At 48.2% G+C, this 17485-nt stretch overlaps 1 protein-coding gene across 8 annotated transcripts in view; it reads left to right on the top strand.

Annotated features, from left to right (window-relative positions):
• The window catches only part of LRRC7 (leucine rich repeat containing 7), a 262845-nt gene that overhangs the window by 140758 nt on the left and 104602 nt on the right, over positions 1 to 17485 (top strand). For 7 of the 8 annotated variants that reach the window (XM_056532752.1, XM_056532755.1, XM_056532754.1 and 4 more), the window contains exons 8-9: positions 10006 to 10069; positions 14028 to 14102. In XM_056532752.1, the coding sequence (XP_056388727.1) occupies positions 10006 to 10069; positions 14028 to 14102 (139 nt within the window). Of the gene's footprint in view, positions 1 to 10005; positions 10070 to 14027; positions 14103 to 17485 lie in introns of those variants that run through there. The other variant, XM_056532757.1, reaches the window with a different exon arrangement.

The raw sequence follows: 17485 nt of genomic DNA, 5'->3' as shown, positions 1-17485 counted from the left end.
TCCTACAGCTGGAACTGCCATCCAAGGACTGATATCTCCTGGGGAATACAACATTACTCCCCATCAGGACAGTACTCCACATGAGGCCTTGGACTCTTATATGCGGACTGCCTTACAACACCTTGGGAATGTGGATGCCAATAAGAAACTCCAACTGCTTCTCCAGTACCAAACTGCTGAGAGAGAGGCACGAGCTGCAGAGAGAGAGGCGGCAGAGAGAGAGGCCCAGCGGAGGCATGAACTGGAGGTTCTGAGGCTGAGAGGCGATACTTTATCCGCACGGAGTGATGTGCAGGATCAAGGAGACCACAAACCCCGCTTGGAACATTTCCCCATGTTGGAGAAAGATGGTGATCTGGATGTGTTCCTGAGGGGATTTGAAAAGGTTTGCCGGCAGTTCCATCTACCTAAGGAACAGTGGGGACGATATCTAACCCCACGGCTGCGAGGGAAAGCTCTGGATGTGTTTGCTTCGCTTCCCTCTGAGAGTGACCAGGACTATGAGGCAATAAAATCTGCCCTGCTCAAAAGTTTTAATCTGACTCCAGAGACTTATTGGAAAAAGTTTCGGATTTTGCAACAAAGCGCCACAGAAAGCTGCACTCAACATGCAGGTCAGCTAAGGACTGTATTCAGGCAATGGACTGGGGGCCTACAAGTCACTACCTATGAGGCCCTGGAGGACTTGATGGTCCTGGATCAGTTTCTCCAAACACGGAGCTTCGAAGCCAGAGAGTGGATTTTGGACCGCAAGCCCAAGACAGCAATGGAAGCAGCAGAACTAGGAGATGACTTTGCCAACAACTGGGCACCAACAGCAAAGCGTGGATCTGCACAAGCTGGAGCAAGTACCTGGAGGGGAGCCACACAACCACAAAGCACCACCAGGTCAGCCGGGAAATTCTTGCCATCATTCCCAAAAGCAACAGGAGCCACATTGGGTCAGGGGGACACCCGCCGATGTTACAGATGCAACAATATTGGGCACCTGAGTGCCACTTGCCCCAACAAAAAGAATTCTCCACCAGTAGCTGGAGGTCACACAGCCGTTCTTCTGGTGTCCGGAGCGGTGGAGAAAAGAGCGGATAACCTGCAGAGTGTAACTGTGGGTGACTGGGTGACAGTGGGGTAACGAGATTCTGGAGCCTCCTTTACCTTGGTGCGGCCTGAAGTGGTGGATACAGAGGACATCATCCCTGGAAGAACCATGGCATTAAAAGGAATTGGAGGTGTGCGGCCTGCTGTGCCCATGGCCCGTGTGTACCTGGATTGGGGTACAGGCAAGGGTTTGCGGGAGGTGGGGGTCTCTGAGGACATCCCTGTTAATGTTCTGCTGGGGAATGATTTGGGTCGGATGCTCTGTCATTATGCTCCAGAGGACACTACCTGCACACTGGAAGGGCTAGGAGAGAGCCCTGTTCATTCTGAGGTACTGTGCGAGACTTTGGGGACACTGCGAAATGTGGTAACTGGGAGGGAGTGCAGGGGATTGATAATTGTTTATCTGTGACTGAACCAGTAATGTTTTCCAAAAGTGAAATGGGGTGTATTGTAAAATGTGGTGACAATGCATTGCCAATGCAAAACCTAGTGGAGATGGGCTAGGGGGAGGGGTTGGTGTGCCCCTGGTGACATGTAAGGATGAGGGACCAGCAGTGAGTGATATGTCCCAATCCTGTGAGCCTAAGGAGGAGGAGGGAAGGAGTGATAGCCCTGGGTATGATGCCTGTATTGTTATGTCTGGAACTGAGGGGAAGGAAGGTAACCCCCAGGGAGGCATACCAATGGTGGCAGTGGTAACGCGTCAGCAGCGTGCCAGGGCTGCAGCTTTAAAAGGAAGGGAGAATGGTGATGCAAGGGGCAAGCTGTGTGACTTGCAAGCCCCAGCAGAGGAAGGTGGAGATGCTAGTTCATCTGGGGGAAATGTGCTCCCTGATGCCACAAGATGGGGGGAGGGAAATGAGCATTTCCGGGAAGCTCTGCACAGTGACCCTTCCCTTGAAGGGATGAGACAACGTGCTGAACATACAGGCGTTGACACAGATGGGCATCGGGGATATTGGGAAAATGATATCTTGTACTGGGAGTCCCTTTCGAAAGGCATGCTAGGGGCCCAGGAGGGAGAAAGGCCGTTAGTGGTTCCTAGGCAGTACAGGAAAGAGCTGCTGAGGTTGGCCCATGAGACCCCCCTGGCAGCACATTTGGGAGTAGCCTATGCGGTCATAGAGAAGGAATGTCTAGCTGTGGTCTGGGCTTTGCAAAAATTACAGCCCTACCTGTATAGCAGGGATTTTACTGTCATAACTGATCACAACCCTCTACATTGGTTGGACAGAGTGTCCGGTAACAATGGCACCTTGAAACAAATGCTAAAAACATTTGTAGAATCGGAGGGCAGAGACTGGGAAAAGTATTTACCCCATCTGTTATCTGCTTACAGGGAGGTACCACAAGAGCCAACAGGTTTCTCACCCTTTGAGTTATTATATGGTCGCAAAGTGCGGGGACCCCTAGATTTAGTAAGAGGGGAATGGGAAGGGGGTCTACATGTCCCTGAGACTTCTGTGGTGGAGTATTGTCACGATGCCGGCTGGCAGGTAGTGGATCCTCTGTGCCAGAGAGGGATTGGCGTGGACCGTGCTAGTGGATCGGTTCTAAGTCACTACTGGTTTTCACCAGAGCCCGCCGCAAAGCGGGATGGTCTTGCTGCGGCGGTAGTGACCAGGTCGTATCCACTAGCAACGGCTCAACCTCTCTGGCTGCTGAAGATAGGCGCGGTACAAGGGAGTAGACAGAAGCAAGGTCGGACGTAGCAGAAGGTCGGGGCAGGCAGCAAGGATCGTAGTCAGGGGCAACGGCAGGAGGTCTGGAACACAGGCTAGGAACACACAAGGAAACGCTTTCACTGGCACGATGGCAACAAGATCCGGCGAGGGAGTGAAGGGGAAGTGAGGTGATATAGGGAAGTGCACAGGTGATAACACTAATTGGAACCACTGCGCCAATCAGCGGCGCAGTGGCCCTTTAAATCGCAAAGACCCGGCGCGCGCGCGCCCTAGGGAGCGGGGCCGCGCGCGCCGGGACAGGACTGACGGAGAGCGAGTCAGGTACGGGAGCCGGGGTGCGCATCGCGAGCGGGCGCTACCCGCATCGCGAATCGCATCCCGGCTGGAGGCGGTATCGCAGCGCCCCGGGTCAGTGGAACTGACCGGAGCGCTGCAGTGAGGAGAGTGTAGCGAGCGCTCCGGGGAGGAGCGGGGACCCGGAGCGCTCGGCGTAACAGTACCCCCCCCCTTGGGTCTCCCCCTCTTCTTGGAGCCTGAGAACCTGAGGACCAGACTTTTGTCCAGGATATTGTCCTCAGGTTCCCAGGACCTCTCTTCTGGACCACAACCCTCCCAATCCACTAAAAAGAAGGTTTTCCCTCTGACCTTTTTAGATGCTAAAATCTCTTTGACGGAGAAGATGTCCGAGGAGCCGGAGACAGGAGTGGGAGGAACAGATTTGGGAGAGAAACGGTTAATGATAAGTGGTTTAAGAAGAGAAACGTGAAAGGCATTAGGAATACGAAGAGAAGGAGGAAGAAAAAGTTTGTAAGAGACAGGATTAATCTGGCGCAAAATTTTGAAAGGACCAAGATAGCGTGGTCCCAACTTATAGCTAGGGACACGGAAGCGGACATATTTAGCGGAGAGCCATACCTTGTCTCCAGGGGAAAAAATGGGAGGAGCTCTTCTTTTCTTATCCGCGAATTTCTTCATGCGTGAAGAAGCCTGTAAGAGAGAATTTTGGGTCTCTCTCCATATGATGGAAAGATCACGAGAAATTTCATCCACAGCGGGCAGACCAGAGGGCAAGGGGGTAGGGAGGGGAGGAAGAGGGTGACGGCCGTACACCACGAAAAATGGGGATTTGGAGGAAGATTCAGAGACTCTGAAATTATACGAGAATTCGGCCCAAGGTAGAAGATCTGCCCAGTCATCCTGGCGGGAGGAAACAAAATGTCGTAAATAATCACCCAAGACCTGGTTAATTCTTTCTACTTGTCCATTGGATTGAGGATGATATGCAGAAGAAAAATTTAATTTAATCTTGAGTTGTTTACAGAGAGCCCTCCAGAATTTAGACGCGAATTGGACGCCTCTATCCGAGACGATCTGCGTAGGCAACCCGTGAAGACGAAAAATGTGTACAAAAAATTGTTTAGCCAACTGAGGCGCTGAAGGAAGACCAGGAAGAGGGATGAAATGTGCCATTTTGGAGAATCGATCAACGACCACCCAAATAACAGTGTTGCCATGGGATGGGGGTAAGTCAGTAATAAAATCCATACCAATCAGAGACCAAGGCTGTTCGGGGACAGGCAGAGGATGAAGAAAACCAGCGGGCTTCTGGCGAGGAGTCTTATCCCGGGCACAGATAGTGCAGGCTCGCACAAAGTCCACCACATCAGTCTCTAGAGTCGGCCACCAATAGAAGCGAGAGATGAGTTGCACAGATTTCTTGATGCCCGCATGACCTGCGAGATGGGAGGAGTGACCCCATTTGAGGATTCCGAGGCGTTGGCGTGGAGAAACAAAGGTCTTTCCTGGAGGAGTTTGCCTGATGGAGGCTGGAGAAGTGGAAATCAGGCAGTCAGGAGGAATGATGTGTTGAGGAGAGAGTTCAACTTCAGAAGCATCTGAGGAACGAGAGAGAGCATCGGCCCTAATGTTCTTATCGGCAGGCCGAAAGTGAATTTCAAAATTAAATCGGGCAAAGAACAGAGACCACCTGGCCTGACGAGGATTCAGCCGTTGGGCAGACTGGAGGTAGGAGAGGTTTTTGTGATCGGTGTAAATAATAACTGGAAATCTTGATCCCTCCAGCAGATGCCTCCATTCCTCAAGTGCTAATTTAATGGCTAGAAGCTCTCGATCCCCGATGGAGTAGTTCCTCTCCGCCGGAGAGAAGGTCCTAGAAAAAAAACCACAAGTAACAGCATGCCCGGAAGAGTTTTTTTGTAGAAGGACAGCTCCAGCTCCCACTGAGGAGGCATCAACCTCCAATAGGAAGGGTTTAGATGGGTCAGGTCTGGAGAGCACGGGAGCCGAAGAAAAGGCAGACTTGAGCTGTTTAAAGGCTCCTTCCGCTTGAGGAGGCCAAGACTTGGGATCGGCATTTTTTTTGGTTAAAGCCACAATAGGAGCCACAACGGTAGAAAAATGTGGAATAAATTGCCTGTAATAATTGGCGAACCCCAAAAAACGTTGGATGGCACGGAGTCCGGAGGGGCGTGGCCAATCTAAGACGGCAGAGAGTTTGTCTGGATCCATTTGTAGTCCCTGGCCAGAGACCAAGTATCCTAGGAAAGGAAGAGATTGGCATTCAAACAGACATTTCTCTATTTAGGCATAGAGTTGATTGTCACGAAGTCTCTGAAGAACCATACGGACATGCTGGCGGTGTTCTTCTAGATTGGCAGAAAAAATCAGGATATCGTCCAGATATACAACAACACAGGAGTATAGGAGATCACGAAAAATTTCATTAACAAAGTCTTGGAAGACGGCAGGGGCGTTGCACAGGCCAAAGGGCATGACCAGATACTCAAAGTGTCCATCTCTGGTGTTAAATGCCGTTTTCCATTCATCCCCCTCTCTGATGCGGATGAGATTATAAGCACCTCTTAAGTCCAGTTTGGTAAAAATGTGGGCACCTTGGAGGCGATCAAAGAGTTCAGAGATGAGGGGTAGGGGGTAGCGGTTCTTAACCGTGATTTTATTAAGACCGCGGTAGTCAATGCAAGGACGTAGAGAGCCATCTTTTTTGGACACAAAGAAAAATCCGGCTCCGGCAGGAGAGGAGGATTTACGGATAAAGCCCTTTTTTAAATTTTCCTGGACGTATTCAGACATGGCAAGAGTCTCTGGGACGGACAGAGGATAGATTCTGCCCCGGGGTGGAGTAGTGCCCGGGAGAAGGTCAATAGGACAATCATAAGGCCTGTGAGGAGGTAGAGTTTCAGCTTGTTTTTTGCAAAAAACGTCCGCAAAGTCCATATAGGCCTTAGGGAGACCGGTTACAGGAGGAACCACAGAGTCACGGCAAGGGTTACTGGGAACCGGTTTTAGGCAGTCCTTGGAACAAGAGGGCCCCCAACTCCTGATCTCCCCAGTGGACCAATCCAGGGTTGGGGAATGAAGTTGAAGCCAGGGAAGTCCAAGGAGAATTTCAGAAGTGCAATTGGGGAGGACCAAAAGTTCAATCCTCTCGTGATGAGATCCGATGCACATTAGAAGGGGCTCCGTGCGGAAACGTATGGTACAGTCCAATCTTTCATTGTTTACACAATTGATGTAGAGGGGTCTGGCGAGACTGGTCACCGGGATGTTGAACCTGTTGACGAGAGAGGCCAAAATAAAATTTCCTGCAGATCCGGAGTCCAAGAAGGCCACAGCAGAGAAGGAGAAGGCAGAGGCAGACATCCGCACAGGCACAGTAAGACGTGGAGAAGCAGAGTAGACATCAAGGACTGTCTCACCTTTGTGCGGAGTCAGCGTACGTCTTTCCAGGCGGGGAGGACGGATAGGACAATCCTTCAGGAAGTGTTCGGTACTAGCACAGTACAGGCAGAGATTCTCCATGCGGCGTCGTGTCCTCTCTTGAGGTGTCAGGCGAGACCGGTCGACCTGCATAGCCTCCACGGCGGGAGGCACAGGAACAGATTGCAGGGGACCAGAGGAGAGAGGAGCCGGGGAGAAGAAACGCCTCGTGCGAACAGAGTCCATATCCTGGCGGAGCTCCTGACGCCTTTCGGAAAAACGCATGTCAATGCGAGTGGCTAGGTGAATGAGTTCATGTAGATTAGCAGGGATTTCTCGTGCGGCCAGAACATCTTTAATGTTGCTGGATAGGCCTTTTTTAAAGGTCGCGCAGAGTGCCTCATTATTCCAGGATAATTCTGAAGCAAGAGTACGGAATTGTACGGCATACTCGCCAACGGAAGAATTACCCTGGACCAGGTTCAACAGGGCAGTCTCAGCAGAAGAGGCTCGGGCAGGTTCCTCAAAGACACTTCGAATTTCCGAGAAGAAGGAGTGTACAGAGGCAGTGACGGGGTCATTGCGGTCCCAGAGCGGTGTGGCCCAAGACAGGGCTTTTCCAGACAGAAGGCTGACTACGAAAGCCACCTTAGACCTTTCAGTGGGGAACTGGTCCGACATCATCTCCAAGTGCAATGAACATTGGGAAAGAAAGCCACGGCAAAACTTAGAGTCCCCATCAAATTTATCCGGCAAGGATAGTCGTAGTCCAGAAGCGGCCACTCGCTGCGGAGGAGGTGCAGGAGCTGGCGGAGGAGATGATTGCTGGAGCTGTGGTAGTAACTGTTGTAGCATAACAGTCAGTTGAGACAGCTGTTGGCCTTGTTGCGCTATCTGTTGTGACTGCTGGGCGACCACCGTGGTGAGGTCAGCGACAACTGGCAGAGGAACTTCAGCGGGATCCATGGCCGGATCTACTGTCACGATGCCGGCTGGCAGGTAGTGGATCCTCTGTGCCAGAGAGGGATTGGCGTGGACCGTGCTAGTGGATCGGTTCTAAGTCACTACTGGTTTTCACCAGAGCCCGCCGCAAAGCGGGATGGTCTTGCTGCGGCGGTAGTGACCAGGTCGTATCCACTAGCAACGGCTCAACCTCTCTGGCTGCTGAAGATAGGCGCGGTACAAGGGAGTAGACAGAAGCAAGGTCGGACGTAGCAGAAGGTCGGGGCAGGCAGCAAGGATCGTAGTCAGGGGCAACGGCAGGAGGTCTGGAACACAGGCTAGGAACACACAAGGAAACGCTTTCACTGGCACGATGGCAACAAGATCCGGCGAGGGAGTGAAGGGGAAGTGAGGTGATATAGGGAAGTGCACAGGTGATAACACTAATTGGAACCACTGCGCCAATCAGCGGCGCAGTGGCCCTTTAAATCGCAAAGACCCGGCGCGCGCGCGCCCTAGGGAGCGGGGCCGCGCGCGCCGGGACAGGACTGACGGAGAGCGAGTCAGGTACGGGAGCCGGGGTGCGCATCGCGAGCGGGCGCTACCCGCATCGCGAATCGCATCCCGGCTGGAGGCGGTATCGCAGCGCCCCGGGTCAGTGGAACTGACCGGAGCGCTGCAGTGAGGAGAGTGTAGCGAGCGCTCCGGGGAGGAGCGGGGACCCGGAGCGCTCGGCGTAACAAGTATGTTCTGAGATTCAGGGACAGGATGCAGACATTGACTGGGCTGGTACAGGACAACCTCACAGCAGCACAGTCCAGGCAGAAGTACTGGTATGATCACAATGCAAGGGACCGGGACTATGAAGTGGGACAGAAGGGAATGGTTCTGAACCCCATCAGGCAGAATAAGTTACAGGCCGCCTGGGAGGGTCCCTTCCCCATTCTGCAGTGCCTAGAACCCACCACATATGTAGTTGCCCTTGATGAGAAAGGTCAGAGGCAGAGACAGTACCACATTAATATGGCATACTATGACCCTGAGAAGGTGGTACTCAGTGTATGCAGTGCACCAGAGGAAAGGCTGGGTAGTGATCCCCTACTGGACCTAGTGGAGGAAGCTAAGAGCCAGGGATCCCTTCAGGATGTAGAGATCAATCCACAGATCTTAGCTGCAAAGAAAAGGCAGCTAAACGAGGTACTAGGCCCCTTCAGTGCCATCTTTGCCTGGGAATGCAGGACCTGTGGTGTCAAGGAAAGAAATAGACGGTTAAGGGAGACAGATCTATCAGGCTGGAGAGGCCAGATCTCTCTGTCCCCATCTTAAGGGGGAGGTGTCAGGCCCAAGGCCTGATTATTAAAATCCTATATGTGTATTATAAATTATAACTGTGTGTGATGGATTATCCAAGACATGGGTGAGAGGTCATTCAGATGGTGTATCCTTTTGTATATTGCATTTTATTGGGGGGTCTGGCTGTTTGTTTGTATCTCCTTTGAAGTCAAAGGCCTTTTTGAAGCAGCAGTATATAAGGGCACTCTGGTCCCATCATATAATCAACCAGATAAGAGGGCCAGGAACAGAGATGCCCCCTGGTGGGATCAGAGAGGGGGGGGGAATGGAGTCCCTCCAAAAAGGCAGATATATAATACTTAACAATGCTAGACTCAGAACTTCATCTTTTGTTTTCTGAACTTGTCTTGCTAAACTCTTTTATATATTTTTGTACCTGTATGTCATTTGTTCCTGTATTTTTATATATTTAGCACTGTGATACCTTTTATCAGATTAAATGTTTAATTAATCAGCTCTGGTCTTTGATCTCTAAATATGTGAGCTCACCTTTCTGAAGGCAGCTCTGGTGGAAACACGTTTATCTAAGGGTTAATTTGGTGACTTGCTGGGACTAGTAGTGGATACCCAGAGGTCTGGCGGCTTTAACCCTTGCACCATCACACTCTCTCTAGCGTCTTAGCTGGACCGATAGGGTGTGATCGTGACAATAACCCTTATCCAAAGTTTATGGGATAAGTGTCTGATAACTGAGGACCCCTGTGATCTCCAGTACGGGGCCTTAGCTCTCCCAGCTGTATAGAGCGGTGGTCAGCACACGCATCATGCATTGTCTATGGGGGCGCCGGAGATACCTTGTACATTGCTAAAAATAACATGGCTGCTTTCATCAAGAAACAGCGCCCCACATGTCCATGGGTTGTGTTTAGCATTGCAGTTCAGCTTCACTAAAGTCAAAGAGCCTGACATGCAGAACCACATACAACTTGTATTAGATATGAGATAAATAGATGATGGATAGATAGATAGATAGATAGATAGATAGATAGATATGAGATAGATAGATAGATAGATAGATAGATAGATAGATAGATAGATAGCTACATTATAAAGATAGATTTGTAATCTTTTGGAAATTCTATTACACAACCATCATATTAACATTCTTTTTTTTTCTAAATCCTTGCTTAGTGAGGAATCTATTACCGCAGTAAAGTGTCTTATCCTGTTTTCTCTTCTGTTTCAGGTCAATGAGTAAACTGACCCAACTGGAGAGACTTGACCTGGGCAATAATGAGTTCAGTGAGCTGGTAAGAAGACAAGCGCTTTTCCTGTTCTAGACACATTATTGAGACTATTGTAATGTGCCTCGTGATAGTAAGTGGGGCATTCCTTATAGAACATGTGCTTAGGCTAGTCTTCTTAGATCAGTGTGCGAGAAAAGAGGAAGGATGAATAGACTGTTATTATGATTCTACTTGTTATATGTTCAAAAATATAATTACTATAATGTGCAAAAAATAGGAAAAAAAAGGTTTTGGCAAGCCCCCAGTCCGCATAGCCTCGGCTCCACCTCATGGTGAGTGCGAAAACTTTATTTTTCCTATTTTTTTGCACATTTAGACATTGTATTTTCTATGTTTTCTACACCCCATGATTTTTTTGTCCCATATACTCCTACCTCACACAGCAGGATTTACACTCAGGTGTTGTCAGCAGTGGTGCCACCCCGTTCTTTCCTCTATGCCTTTAAGTATAACTACTATAATACTGCTCCTATATACAAGAATATAACTACTATAATACTGCCTCCTATATACAAGAATATAACTACTATAATACTGCTTCTATATACCAGAATATAACTACTATAATACTGCTCCTATTTACAAGAATATAACTACTATAATACTGCCCCTATATACAAGAATATAACTACTATAATACTGTTCCTATATACAAGAATATAACTACTATAATACTGCTCCTATATACAAGAATATAACTACTATAATACTGCTCCTATATACAAGAATATAACTACTATAATACTGCTCCTATATACAAGAATATAACTACTATAATACTGCCTCCTATATACAAGAATATAACTACTATAATACTGTTCCTATATACAAGAATATAACTACTATAATACTGCTCCTATATACAAGAATATAACTACTATAATACTGCTCCTATATACAAGAACATAACTACTATAATACTGCTCCTATATACAAGAATATAACTACTATAATACTGCTCCTATATACAAGAATATAACTACTATAATACAAGAATATAACTACTATAATACTGCCCCTATATACAAGAATATAACTACTATAATACTGCCTCCTATATACAAGTGTCACGATGCCGGCTGGCAGGTAGTGGATCCTCTGTGTCAGAGAGGGATGGCGAGGACCGCGCTAGTGGACCGGTTCTAAGCCACTACAGGTTTTCACCAGAGCCCGCCGCAAAGCGGGATGGTCTTGCTGCGGCGGTAGTGACCAGGTCGTATCCACTAGCAACGGCTCACCTCTCTGACTGCTGAAGATAGGCGCGGTACAAGGGAGTAGGCAGAAGCAAGGTCGGACGTAGCAGAAGGTCGGGGGCAGGCGGCAAGGATCGTAGTCAGGGGCAACGGCAGGAGGTCTGGAACACGGGCTAGGAACAAACAAGGGAACGCTTACACTAGGCACAAGTGCAACAAGATCCGGCAAGGGAGTACAGGGGAAGTGAGGTGATATAGGGAAGTGCACAGGTGATCACACTAATTGGTAATTGGGAGATTGGGCCAGGCACCATCATAGGTGCACTGGCCCTTTAAATCGCAGAGACCCGGCGCGCGCGCGCCCTAGGGAGCGGGGCCGCGCGCGCCGGGACAGGACCGACGGAGAGCGAGTCAGGTACGGGGACCGGGGTGCGCATCGCGAGCGGGCGCCACCCGCATCGCGAATCGCATCCCGGCTGGAGGCGGAACCGCAGCGCACCCGGTCAGTGGATCTGACCGGGGCGCTGCAGCAACAAGGATGAGGCGAGCGCTCCGGGGAGGAACGGGGACCCGGAGCGCTCGGCGTAACAGTACCCCCCCCCTTGGGTCTCCCCCTCTTCTTGGGGCCAAAGAACCGGAGGAAAAAAAACTCAATTTTTCCGTGATGAGGTCCGATGCACATTAGGAGGGGTTCTGTGTGAAAACGCACGAGACAGTCCAATCTTTTATTGTAAAAACAATAGATGTAGAGGGGTCTGGCGAGACTGGTCACAGGAACGTAGAACCTGTTGATAAGAGAGGCCAAAAAAATTTTTCCTGCAGATCCGGAATCCAAGAAGAGCATAGTAGAGAAGGAGAAGGTAGAGGCAGATATCCGCACAGGCACAGTAAGGCGTGGAGAAGCAGAGTTGACATCAAGAACTGTGTCACCTTTGTGCGGAGTCAGCGTACGTCTTTCCAGGCGGGGAGGACGGATAGGACAATCCTTCAGGAAGTGTTCGGTACTAGCACAGTACAGGCAAAGATTCTCCATGCGGCGTCGTGTCCTCTCTTGAGGTGTCAAGCGAGACCGGTCAACTTGCATAGCCTCCGCGGCGGGAAGCACAGGAACAGATTGCAGAGGACCAGAGGAGAGAGGAGCCGGGGAGAAAAAACGCTTCGTGCGAACAAAGTCCATATCCAGGCGGAGCTCCAGACGCCATCCGGAAGAACGCATGTCAATGCGAGTGGCAAGGTGAATGAGTTCATGTAGGTCAGCAGGAGTCTCTCGTGCGGCCAGAACATCTTTAATGTTGCTGGATAGGCCTTTTTTAAAGGTCGCGCAGAGAACCTCACTATTCCAGGACAACTCGTAAGCAAGAGCACGGAACTGAATGGCGTACTCGCCAACGGAAGAAACACCCTGGGCCAGGTTCAGCAGGGCAATCTCGGCTGAAGAAGCTCGGGCAGGTTCCTCAAAGACACTTCGAATTTCCGAGAAGAAGGAGTGTACAGAGGCAGTGACGGGGTCATTGCGGTCCCAGAGCGGTGCGGCCCATGACAGGGCTTTTCCAGACAGAAGGCAGACTACGAAAGCCACCTTAGACCTTTCAGTAGGAAACTGGTCCGACATCATCTCCAAGTGCTGGGAACATTGCGAAAGAAAGCCACGGCAATACTTAGAGTCCCCATTAAATTTGTCCGGCAAGGACAGGCAGAGGCTAGGAGTGGCCACTCGCTGCGGAGGAGGTGCAGGAGCTGGCGGAGGAGAAGATTGCTGATGAAGTTGCGACTGAAGTTGGTGCATAATGGAGGACACTTCCGACAGCTGGTGGATTAGATGGGCGATCTGTCGGGCTTGCTGGGCGACCACCGTGGTGATATCAGAGGCAACTGGCAGGGGAACCTCAGCGGGATCCATGGCCGGATCTACTGTCACGATGCCGGCTGGCAGGTAGTGGATCCTCTGTGTCAGAGAGGGATGGCGAGGACCGCGCTAGTGGACCGGTTCTAAGCCACTACAGTTTTTCACCAGAGCCCGCCGCAAAGCGGGATGGTCTTGCTGCGGCGGTAGTGACCAGGTCGTATCCACTAGCAACGGCTCACCTCTCTGACTGCTGAAGATAGGCGCGGTACAAGGGAGTAGGCAGAAGCAAGGTCGGACGTAGCAGAAGGTCGGGGGCAGGCGGCAAGGATCGTAGTCAGGGGCAACGGCAGGAGGTCTGGAACACGGGCTAGGAACAAACAAGGGAACGCTTACAACAAGAATATAACCACTATAATACTGCCTCCTATATACAAGAATATAACTACTATAATACTGCCCCTATATACAAGAATATAACTACTATAATACTGCCTCCTATTTACAAGAATATAACTATTATAATACTGATCCTATATACAAGAATATAACTACTATAATACTGCTCCTATATACAAGAATATAACTACTATAATCCTGCTCCTATATACAAGAATATAACCACTATAATACTGCCTCCTATATACAAGAATATAACTACTATAATACTGCCTCCTATATACAAGAATATAACCACTATAATCCTGCTCCTATATACAAGAATATAACTACTATAATACTGATCCTATATACAAATATATACTACTATAATGCCGTATATAGCAGTGCGGATTATTTTGGGTGTATTCCCTTGTGATATATCTCTTCTCTCTCTGGTATTGTTGTGCTCACATTACTGGATATAGATGTTTATTATGGTCGGTTGTATATAACATGTAATACTGTGATCTCTCATCTCTTGCAGCCCGAGGGCCTGGAACAAATACAGAATCTGAAGGAGCTGTGGATAGATAACAATTCTCTTCAGACGCTGCCGGGGGTAATGATCTTACTCTGCGCTCTCACCGGTTTGGGGCGGGGGGGGGGGGGGGGCGTTGGCGCTCGGTTAGGATGTGATATAAGTGAATATCCTCGCCTGACTAGCGCAGTATGCGGCAGACACACTGCAGTCTTTTTGAGGCCGCCGATTAACTTTTTGACCTAATTTTCACATTGTGAAAGGGAAATGGTGCTGAAAGAAATGTACAGGTTCAGTTCTATTAGTACCATCCAATTTTTTATATCAGCTCCTCCGGGGCTCTTTATACAGATTGGGCTCTATATACAGATTGGGCTCTATATACAGATTGGGCTCTATATACAGATTGGCCTCTCTATACAGATTGGGCTCTATATACAGATTGGGCTCTCTATACAGATTGGGCTCTATATACAGATTGGGCTCTATATACAGATTGGCCTCTCTATACAGATTGGGCTCTCTATACAGATTGGGCTCTCTATACAGATTGGGCTCTCTATACAGATTGGGCTCTCTATACAGATTGGGCTCTATATACAGATTGGCCTCTCTATACAGATTGGGCTCTCTATACAGATTGGGCTCTCTATACAGATTGGGCTCTCTATACAGATTGGGCTCTCTATACAGATTGGGCTCTCTATGCAGATTGGGCTCTCTATACAGATTGGGCTCTCTATACAGATTGGGCTCTATATACAGATTGGCCTCTCTATACAGATTGGCCTCTCTATACAGATTGGGCTCTATATACAGATTGGGCTCTCTATACAGATTGGGCTCTATATACAGATTGGGCTCTATATACAGATTGGCCTCTCTATACAGATTGGGCTCTCTATACAGATTGGGCTCTCTATACAGATTGGGCTCTATATACAGATTGGCCTCTCTATACAGATTGGGCTCTCTATACAGATTGGGCTCTCTATACAGATTGGGCTCTCTATACAGATTGGGCTCTCTATACAGATTGGGCTCTCTATGCAGATTGGGCTCTCTATACAGATTGGGCTCTATATACAGATTGGGCTCTATATACAGATTGGCCTCTCTATACAGATTGGGCTCTATATACAGATTGGGCTCTCTATACAGATTGGGCTCTCTATACAGATTGGGCTCTATATACAGATTGGCCTCTCTATACAGATTGGGCTCTCTATACAGATTGGGCTCTCTATACAGATTGGGCTCTCTATACAGATTGGGCTCTCTATGCAGATTGGGCTCTATATACAGATTGGCCTCTCTATACAGATTGGGCTCTCTATACAGATTGGGCTCTCTATACAGATTGGGCTCTCTATACAGATTGGGCTCTCTATACAGATTGGGCTCTCTATGCAGATTGGGCTCTCTATACAGATTGGGCTCTCTATACAGATTGGGCTCTCTATACAGATTGGGCTCTCTATGCAGATTGGGCTCTCTATACAGATTGGGCTCTCTATACAGATTGGGCTCTCTATACAGAGTGGGCTCTCTATACAGATTGGGCTCTCTATGCAGATTGGGCTCTCTATACAGATTGGGCTCTCTATACAGATTGGGCTCTCTATACAGATTGGGCTCTCTATACAGATTGGGCTCTATACTATATACAGATTGGGCTCTATACTATATACAGATTGGGCTCTCTATACAGATTGGGCTCTATACTATATACAGATTGGGCTCTCTATACAGATTGGGCTCTCTATACAGATTGGGCTCTCTATACAGATTGGGCTCTCTATGCAGATTGGGCTCTCTATGCAGATTGGGCTCTATATACAGATTGGGCTCTCTATACAGATTGGGCTCTCTATACAGATTGGGCTCTCTATACAGATTGGGCTCTATACTATATACAGATTGGGCTCTATACTATATACAGATTGGGCTCTCTATGCAGATTGGGCTCTATATACAGATTGGGCTCTATAATATATACAGATTGGGCTCTATATACAGATTGGGCTCTCTATACAGATTGGGCTCTATACTATATACAGATTGGGCTCTATATACAGATTGGGCTCTATACTATATACAGATTGGGCTCTATACTATATACAGATTGTGCTCTATACTATATACAGATTGGGCTCTATACTATATACAGATTGGGCTCTCTATACAGATTGGGCTCTCTATACAGATTGGGCTCTCTATACAGATTGGGCTCTATACTATATACAGATTGGGCTCTATATACAGATTGGGCTCTCTATACAGATTGGGCTCTCTATACAGATTGGGCTCTATACTATATACAGATTGGGCTCTATACTATATACAGATTGGGCTCTCTATACAGATTGGGCTCTATATACAGATTGGGCTCTCTATACAGATTGGGCTCTCTATACATATTGGGCTCTCTATACAGATTGGGCTCTCTATACAGATTGGGCTCTCTATACAGATTGGGCTCTATATACAGATTGGGCTCTATATACAGATTGGCCTCTATATACAGATTGGGCTCTCTATACAGATTGGGCTATATACTATATACAGATTGGGCTCTCTATACAGATTGGGCTCTATATACAGATTGGGCTCTATATACAGATTGGCCTCTATATACAGATTGGGCTCTCTATACAGATTGGGCTCTATACTATATACAGATTGGGCTCTCTATACAGATTGGGCTCTATATACAGATTGGGCTCTATATACAGATTGGCCTCTATATACAGATTGGGCTCTCTATACAGATTGGGCTCTATACTATATACAGATTGGGCTCTCTATACAGATTGGGCTCTCTATACAGATTGGGCTCTATATACAGATTGGGCTCTATACTATATACAGATTGGGCTCTATACTATATACAGATTGGGCTCTCTATACAGATTGGGCTCTCTATACAGATTGGGCTCTATATACAGATTGGGCTCTATATACAGATTGGGCTCTCTATACAGATTGGGCTCTCTATACAGATTGGGCTCTATATACAGATTGGGCTCTCTATACAGATTGGGCTCTATACTATATACAGATTGGGCTCTATACTATATACAGATTGGGCTCTATACTATATACAGATTGGGCTCTATACTATATACAGATTGGGCTCTATACTATATACAGACTGGGCTCTATACTATATACAGATTGGGCTCTATACTATATACAGATTGGGCTCTCTATACAGATTGGGCTCTATATACAGATTGGGCTCTATATACAGATTGGGCTCTATATACAGATTGGGCTCTATACTATATACAGATTGGGCTCTATATACAGATTGGGCTCTATATACAGATCGGGCTCTATGGAGGAGATTTATCAAAACCTGTCCAGAGGAAAAGTTGCTGAGTTGCCCATAGCAACCAATCAGATCGCTTCTTTCATTTTGCAGAGGCCTTGTTAAAAATGAAAGCAGCGATCTGATTGGT

This window comes from Hyla sarda, chromosome 7, assembly GCF_029499605.1.
Source record: "Hyla sarda isolate aHylSar1 chromosome 7, aHylSar1.hap1, whole genome shotgun sequence".
NCBI lineage: Eukaryota > Metazoa > Chordata > Amphibia > Anura > Hylidae > Hyla > Hyla sarda.
Note: the sequence above shows the minus strand (reverse complement) of the source record. Positions and strands in the feature narration are given on the sequence as shown.